This window comes from Oncorhynchus keta, chromosome 11 (genome assembly GCF_023373465.1).
Source record: "Oncorhynchus keta strain PuntledgeMale-10-30-2019 chromosome 11, Oket_V2, whole genome shotgun sequence".
NCBI lineage: Eukaryota > Metazoa > Chordata > Actinopteri > Salmoniformes > Salmonidae > Oncorhynchus > Oncorhynchus keta.
Window position 1 is genome coordinate 450,138 of NC_068431.1, and position 8,591 is coordinate 458,728.

An 8,591-nucleotide genomic window follows, 5' to 3' on the forward strand; every position below is an offset into this window, starting at 1 on the left:
TTGTCTGTCTTTGTGCTACAGCCATCAGAACCACAGAGGAACCAACACCCTCCCCTCCTCTGACAATTATCCTCACACCAACAGAGGAACCAACACCCTCCCCTCCTCTGACAACAAACCTCACGACCACAGAGGAACCAACAACCTCCCCTCCTCTGAAAACAAACCTCACGACCACAGAGGAACCAACACCCTCCCCTCCTCTGACAACAAACCTCACGACCACAGAGGAACCAACACCCTCCCCTCCTCTGACAACAAACCTCACGACCACAGAGGAACCAACACCCTCCCCTCCTCTGACAACAAACCTCACGACCACAGAGGAACCAACACCCTCCCCTCCTCTGACAATAAACCTCACAACCACAGAGGAACCAACACCCTCCCCTCCTCTGACAACAAACCTCACGACCACAGAGGAACCAACACCCTCCCCTCCTCTGACAATAAACCTCACGACCACAGAGGAACCAACACCCTCCCCTCCTCTGACAATAAACCTCACGACCACAGAGGAACCAACAACCTCCCCTCCTCTGACAACAAACCTCACGACCACAGAGGAACCAACACCCTCCCCTCCTCTGACAACAAACCTCACGACAACAGAGGAACCAACACCCTCCCCTCCTCTGACAACAAACCTCACGACCACAGAGGAACCAACACCCTCCCCTCCTCTGACAACAAACCTCACGACCACAGAGGAACCAACAACCTCCCCTCCTCTGACAACAAACCTCACGACCACAGAGGAACCAACACCCTCCCCTCCTCTGACAACAAACCTCACGACCACAGAGGAACCAACAACCTCCCCTCCTCTGACAACAAACCTCACGACCACAGAGGAACCAACAACCTCCCCTCCTCTGACAAAAAACCTCACGACCACACAGATTGCACCTGCACTTCCAAATACCACCCAAAAAACTACTGAACTCACAACCACACCCACAAATGTCAGTACGTACGCACCCACAACTACCACAGCACCCACAACTACCACAGCATCCACAACTACCACAGCACCCACAACTACCACAGCATCCACAACTACCACAGCTCCCACAACTACCACAGCACCCACAACTACCACAGCATCCACAACTACCACAGCACCCACAACTACCACAGCACCCACAACTACCACAGCACCCACAACTACCACAGCATCCACAACTACCACAGCATCCACAACTACCACGGCATCCACAACTTTAAGTACACACCCAACCACCGATCTCACAACCCATATTGTGGACGGTACAACAACGAGCAGTGGGCCTAGTAAGTACAGAATTAACTTTTGTTCAAATTTGAACAAATGATTTGTGTCTCTGTGCGTTGTAATAATGTGGGCTGACTGTGTTTCAACAGGATACGTTGCTGTACTGAGGATAAAACTGTCCTCTCTGATCCCACTGACAGATGATTACATCAGAAACGTGGTTTTACAGCAGGTCGGTGTCAGATCAGACAGGTTTCTCCTCGGCTCTACCTGATAATCACTGTGTGTGTTGTGTTTCCAGCTCCGTGAGGAACTGATCAGACAAGGGCTGCCAGGGGACTTCGCGCTACGCCTGAGAGACACTCATGGGATCAGTTCCTGAGGGGGGAACAAGAATTCACATCGACATTCTTCACTCCTACTTGTCTTGTCTTCCTGGTTCTGATTCTGCATAAAGTTCTTCTGAAGAAGAAGTGGTTCCTTATAATGACAGAGTTGATTTGTACTAATCTCTTGAAGAAGAAGTGGTTGAATGACTAAAATGTAAATGTTTTATGTCTAGAAGAAGAAATAGAACATACATATGATTGGTAACAGAGTTTGGTAATGTACAGAGGTAGACTGGGGTTCTTTCCTGTTTGGTAATGTACAGAGGTAGACTGGGGTTCTTTCCTGTTTGGTAATGTACAGAGGTAGACTGAGGTTCTTTCCTGTTTGGTAACAGAGGTAGACTGGGGTTCTTTCCTGTTTGGTAATGTACAGAGGTAGACTGGGGTTCTTTCCTGTTTGGTAATGTACAGAGGTAGACTGGGGTTCTTTCCTGTTTGGTAATGTACAGAGGTAGACTGAGGTTCTTTCCTGTTTGGTAATGTACAGAGGTAGACTGGGGTTCTTTCCTGTTTGGTGATGTACAGAGGTAGACTGGGGTTCTTTCCTGTTTGGTAATGTACAGAGGTAGACTGAGGTTCTTTCCTGTTTGGTAATGTACAGAGGTAGACTGGGGTTCTTTCCTGTTTGGTAATGTACAGAGGTAGACTGGGGTTCTTTCCTGTTTGGTAATGTACAGAGGTAGACTGGGGTTCTTTCCTGTTTGGTAATGTACAGAGGTAGACTGGGGTTCTTTCCTGTTTGGTAATGTACAGAGGTAGACTGGGGTTCTTTCCTGTTTGGTAATGTACAGAAGTGGTTCCTTATAATGACAGAATATGGTTGATTTGTACTAATCTCTTGGGACAGACGCACGTAACATAAATTATGATTTTTGTTCTGGATTGCCAGGATTAGTTGAATGGACTGACAGTACTTCTGACTGGATGTTAGTTGAATGGACTGACAGTACTTCTGACTGGATGTTAGTTGAATGGACTGACAGTACTTCTGACTGGATGTTAGTTGAATGGACGGACAGTACTTCTGACTGGATGTTAGTTGAATGGACTGACAGTACTTCTGACTGGATGTTAGTTGAATGGACTGACAGTACTTCTGACTGGATGTTAGTTGAATGGACTGACAGTACTTCTGACTGGATGTTAGTTGAATGGACTGACAGTACATCTGACTGGATGTTAGTTGAATGGACTGACAGTACTTCTGACTGGATGTTAGTTGAATGGACTGACAGTACTTCTGACTGGATGTTAGTTGAATGGACTGACAGTACTTCTGACTGGATGTTAGTTGAATGGACTGACAGTACTTCTGACTGGATGTTAGTTGAATGGACTGACAGTACTTCTGACTGGATGTTAGTTGAATGGACTGACAGTACTTCTGACTGGATGTTAGTTGAATGGACTGACAGTACTTCTGACTGGATGTTAGTTGAATGGACTGACAGTACTTCTGACTAGATGTTAGTTGAATGGACTGACAGTACTTCTGACTGGATGTTAGTTGAATGGACTGACAGTACATCTGACTGGATGTTAGTTGAATGGACTGACAGTACATCTGACTGGATGTTAGTTGAATGGACTGACAGTACTTCTGACTGGATGTTAGTTGAATGGACTGACAGTACTTCTGACTGGATGTTAGTTGAATGGACTGACAGTACTTCTGACTGGATGTTAGTTGAATGGACTGACAGTACTTCTGACTGGATGTTAGTTGAATGGACTGACAGTACTTCTGACTGGATGTTAGTTGAATGGACTGACAGTACTTCTGACTAGATGTTAGTTGAATGGACTGACAGTACTTCTGACTGGATGTTAGTTGAATGGACTGACAGTACATCTGACTGGATGTTAGTTGAATGGACTGACAGTACATCTGACTGGATGTTAGTTGAATGGACTGACAGTACTTCTGACTGGATGTTAGTTGAATGGACTGACAGTACTTCTGACTGGATGTTAGTTGAATGGACTGACAGTACTTCTGACTGGATGTTAGTTGAATGGACTGACAGTACTTCTGACTGGATGTTAGTTGAATGGACTGACAGTACTTCTGACTGGATGTTAGTTGAATGGACTGACAGTACTTCTGACTGGATGTTAGTTGAATGGACTGACAGTACTTCTGACTGGATGTTAGTTGAATGACTAAAATGTAAATGTTCTATGTCTAGAAGAAGAAATAGAACATAAATATGATTGGTAGAGAGAGAGGTAGATAGGGTTCTTTCCTGTTTGGTAACAGAGGTAGACTGGGGTTCTTTCCTGTTTGGTAATGTACATAGGTAGACTGAGGTTCTTTCCTGTTTGGTAATGTACAGAGGTAGACTGAGGTTCTTTCCTGTTTGGTAACAGAGGTAGACTGGGGTTCTTTCCTGTTTGGTAATGTACAGAGGTAGACTGGGGTTCTTTCCTGTTTGGTAATGTACAGAGGTAGACTAGGGTTCTTTCCTGTTTGGTAACAGAGGTAGACTGAGGTTCTTTCCTGTTTGGTAACAGAGGTAGACTGAGGTTCTTTCCTGTTTGGTAACAGAGGTAGACTGAGGTTCTTTCCTGTTTGGTAATGTACAGAGGTAGACTGAGGTTCTTTACTGTTTGGTAATGTACAGAGGTAGACTGGGGTTCTTTCCTGTTTGGTAATGTACAGAGGTAGACTGAGGTTCTTTCCTGTTTGGTAATGTACAGAGGTAGACTGAAGTTCTTTCCTGTTTGGTAATGTACAGAGGTAGACTGGGGTTCTTTCCTGTTTGGTAATGTACAGAGGTAGACTGGGGTTCTTTCCTGTTTGGTAATGTACAGAGGTAGACTGGGGTTCTTTCCTGTTCTGTAATGTACAGAGGTAGACTGGGGTTATTTCCTGTTTGGTAATGTACAGAGGTAGACAGGTTCTGTCCTGTTTGGTAATGTACAGAGGTAGACTGGGGTTCTTTCCTGTTTGGTAATGTACAGAGGTAGACTGAGGTTCTTTCCTGTTTGGTAATGTACAGAGGTAGACTGGGGTTCTTTCCTGTTTGGTAACAGAGGTAGACTGGGGTTCTTTCCTGTTTGGTAATGTACAGAGGTAGACTGGGGTTCTTTCCTGTTTGGTAATGTACAGAAGTAGACTGAGGTTCTTTCCTGTTTGGTAATGTACAGAGGTAGACTGGGGTTCTTTACTGTTTGGTAATGTACAGAGGTAGACTGGGGTTCTTTCCTGTTTGGTAATGTACAGAGGTAGACTGGGGTTCTTTCCTGTTTGGTAATGTACAGAGGTAGACTGAGGTTCTTTCCTGTTTGGTAATGTACAGAGGTAGACTGGGGTTCTTTACTGTTTGGTAATGTACAGAGGTAGACTGGGCTTCTTTCCTGTTTGGTAATGTACAGAGGTAGACTGGGGTTCTTTCCTGTTTGGTAATGTACAGAGGTAGACTGGGGTTATTTCCTGTTTGGTAATGTACAGAGGTAGACTGGGGTTATTTCCTGTTTGGTAATGTACAGAGGTAGACTGAGGTTCTTTCCTGTTTGGTAATGTACAGAGGTAGACTGAAGTTCTTTCCTGTTTGGTAATGTACAGAGGTAGACTGGGGTTCTTTCCTGTTTGGTAATGTACAGAGGTAGACTGGGGTTCTTTCCTGTTTGGTAATGTACAGAGGTAGACTGGGGTTCTTTCCTGTTCTGTAATGTACAGAGGTAGACTGGGGTTCTTTCCTGTTTGGTAATGTACAGAGGTAGACAGGTTCTTTCCTGTTTGGTAATGTACAGAGGTAGACTGGGGTTATTTCCTGTTTGGTAATGTACAGAGGTAGACTGGGGTTATTTCCTGTTTGGTAACAGAGGTAGACTGGGGTTCTTTACTGTTTGGTAATGTACAGAGGTAGACTGGGGTTATTTCCTGTTTGGTAATGTACAGAGGTAGACTGGGGTTCTTTCCTGTTTGGTAATGTACAGAGGTAGACTGAGGTTCTTTCCTGTTTGGTAATGTACAGAGGTAGACTGGGGTTCTTTCCTGTTTGGTAATGTACAGAGGTAGACTGGGGTTCTTTCCTGTTTGGTAATGTACAGAGGTAGACGGGGGTTCTTTCCTGTTTGGTAATGTACAGAGGTAGACTGGGGTTCTTTCCTGTTTGGTAATGTACAGAGGTAGACTGGGGTTCTTTCCTGTTTGGTAATGTACAGAGGTAGTCTGGGGTTCTTTCCTGTTTGGTAATGTACAGAGGTAGACTGGGGTTCTTTCCTGTTTGGTAACAGAGGTAGTCTGGGGTTCTTTCCTGTTTGGTAATGTACAGAGGTAGACAGGTTCTTTCCTGTTTAGTAATGTACAGAGGTAGACTGAGGGTCTTTACTGAAGAATAGTTGGTTGAGGCTCAGTTTTCTGTGACATTTTAGTGACAGACACCAGTAGGGAGGACCCACTTGTAAAGACCCACACACACACTCAGGAAGACGTTTCACTTTCACTCACACGTGGAGCATAAAGAAGAATGAACAATGAGGTTGAATTGACACTGACGAAAGAGAAGAAGAAATGAATTGACACTGACGAAAGAGAAGAAGAAATGAATTGACACTGACAAAAGAGAAGAAGAAATGAATTGACACTGACAAAAGAGAAGAAGAAATGAATTGACACTGACAAAAGAGAAGAAGAAATTAATTGACACTGACGAAAGAGAAGAAGAAATGAATTGGGACTGGAATTGATTGAAATACTAATTAAAGGTTAAACATATTAAGTGTTAAAGGTTGAAAACATTGGGAGATATTACAGGTGTTAAAATAATGCAGGTGAGGAGAGTTAGAATGTAGTTTTCTTTAAGTTGTGAATCATATTGACTGTGTTTCATTCTGCTTAGAGGACAAGGCCTTAGGAGGTTGATAACGAGACGTTATAATGGTCAAATGTTATAATGTTTAAAATATTGAATTATTAAGATATAACTGGAGTAATAAATTAGGTTGTAGTAAGATTAGAATTGAGTAAAGGTAGTTTGAAAAATGTATGTTTTAAGAAGTTGATGTTAATGAAGTATATTAAAGGTGCTAGCTTGATCTGGAAATCCCTTGAGGTTTCCTCATTGATAGACATGTTCTAGAACATTCTAGGAGAAATCCGTTAGGTTACCTCATTGGTAGAAGTGTTCTAGAACATTCTAGGAGGAACCCTTTAGGTTGCCTCATTGGTAGAAGTGTTCTAGTACATTCTAGGAGGAATCCTTAATGTTACCTCATTGATAGAAGTGTTCTAGAACATTCCAGAGGAACCCTTTAGGTTGCCTCATTGGTAGAAGTGTTCTAGTACATTCTAGGAGGAATCCTTAATGTTACCTCATTGGTAGAAGTGTTCTAGAACATTCTATGAGGAATCCTTAATGTTACCTCATTGGTAGAAGTGTTCTAGAACATTCTAGGAGGAATCCTTAATGTTGCCTCATTGGTAGAAGTGTTCTAGTACATTCTAGGAGGAATCCTTTAGGTTACCTCATTGGTAGAAGTGTTCTAGTACATTCTAGGAGGAATCCTTAATGTTACCTCATTGGTAGAAGTGTTCTAGAACATTTTAGGAGGAACCCTTTAGGTTACCTCATTGGTAGAAGTGTTCTAGAACATTCTAGGAGGAATCCTTAATGTTAGCTCATTGGTAGAAGTGTTCTAGAACATTCTAGGAGGAATCCTTAATGTTGCCTCATTGGTAGAAGTGTTCTAGTACATTCTAGGAGGAATCCTTTAGGTTACCTCATTGGTAGAAGTGTTCTAGTACATTCTAGGAGGAATCCTTAATGTTACCTCATTGGTAGAAGTGTTCTAGAACATTCCAGGAGGAACCCTTTAGGTTACCTCATTGGTAGAAGTGTTCTAGAACATTCTAGGAAGGAATCCTTTAGGTTACCTCATTGGTAGAAGTGTTCTAGAACATTCTAGGAGGAATCCTTTAGGTTACCTCATTGGTAGAAGTGTTCTAGTACATTCTAGGAGGAATCCTTAAGGTTACCTCATTGGTTGAAGTGTTCTAGAACATTCTAAGAGGAACCCTTTAGGTTACCTCATTGGTGGAAGTGTTCTAGAACATTCTAGGAGGAACCCTTTAGGTTACCTCATTGGTAGAAGTGTTCTAGAACATTCTAGGAGGAACCCTTTAGGTTACCTCATTGGTAGAAGTGTTCTAGAACATTCTAGGAGGAACCCTTTAGGTTACCTCATTGATAGAAGTGTTCTAGAACATTCTAGGAGGAACCCTTTAGGTTACCTCATTGGTGGAAGTGTTCTAGAACATTCTAGGAGGAACCCTTTAGGTTACCTCATTGGTAGAAGTGTTCTAGAACATTCTAGGAGGAACCCTTTAGGTTACCTCATTGGTAGAAGTGTTCTAGAACATTCTAGGAGGAACCCTTAATGTTACCTCATTGATAGAAGTGTTCTAGAACATTCTAGGAGGAACCCTTTAGGTTGCCTCATTTGTTGAAGTGTTCTAGTTGCTGTTAGTTTTTTAGACACCAACTGAGGGACTGAGCATCCCGAGGGGGGAGACAAATATCTGTTTATAAATTGTAGAAGGTAAGAACATGTTTTTCTTGTTATTAAAAACTGTGCTTCTCATAAAATTGTTATAGTTTTTAGGTAAAGGGTTTAGGTAAAGACGCTGAAGGCATCTCTCAATTTAATCCAAGGTACATTTTTGCGTATCATCAATTGGTGATATTGATTGATCAGTTTTTTTCTTATGCCTTTTTCTGTAATTTTGAATAAACTTGCTTCATTGTTCTGAAACCCTGTGTCATCAAAGAGTCATACAAGTGCATGTCGTTTTACTCCAGGTTTCTGAAACAGATCGGATTAATTAAGGATTTGTAGCATCTGGTTAAATAGTCCATCGGGAACCTGAATTGCTGGTATGAAGGAACCTGAGACCCAACTAAAGGTACTGAGTGCATTGGTAGGAGTCGTATGAGGGGTGATTCTGAGCTAAACCAACCCAG

At 42.6% G+C, this 8,591-nt stretch overlaps 2 protein-coding genes across 2 annotated transcripts in view; one reads left to right on the forward strand and one right to left on the reverse strand.

The window, feature by feature from the left end:
• The window catches only part of LOC127906210 (hepatitis A virus cellular receptor 1-like), an 8,596-nt gene extending 214 nt beyond the window's left edge, over positions 1–8,382 (forward strand). The window contains exons 2-10 of the mRNA XM_052457488.1: positions 22–1,293; positions 1,384–1,466; positions 1,536–2,112; positions 2,151–2,388; positions 3,934–4,071; positions 4,106–4,709; positions 4,748–6,785; positions 7,091–7,447; positions 7,500–8,382. Of these exons, the coding sequence (XP_052313448.1) occupies positions 22–943 (922 nt within the window). The 3' untranslated portion in view covers positions 944–1,293; positions 1,384–1,466; positions 1,536–2,112; ... (4 more) ...; positions 7,091–7,447; positions 7,500–8,382. The remainder of the gene's footprint in view (positions 1–21; positions 1,294–1,383; positions 1,467–1,535; positions 2,113–2,150; positions 2,389–3,933; positions 4,072–4,105; positions 4,710–4,747; positions 6,786–7,090; positions 7,448–7,499) is intronic.
• Positions 1,598–3,890, reverse strand: LOC127906211 (uncharacterized). The gene is made up of 3 exons (XM_052457489.1): positions 3,834–3,890; positions 2,375–3,797; positions 1,598–1,612 (listed from the first exon to the last, which is right to left on the reverse strand). The coding sequence occupies exons 2-3, from the start codon at positions 3,509–3,511 to the stop codon at positions 1,598–1,600; spliced, it is 1,152 nt and encodes a 383-aa protein (XP_052313449.1). The 5' UTR covers positions 3,512–3,797; positions 3,834–3,890.
• Positions 8,383–8,591: the final 209 nt, after the last annotated feature.

What these genes read in the sequence shown, in the direction of transcription:
- LOC127906211 (XM_052457489.1), bottom strand. Translation starts at nt 3,511, where the DNA reads ATGTACTGTCAGTCCATTCAACTAACATCCAGTCAGATGTACTGTCAG.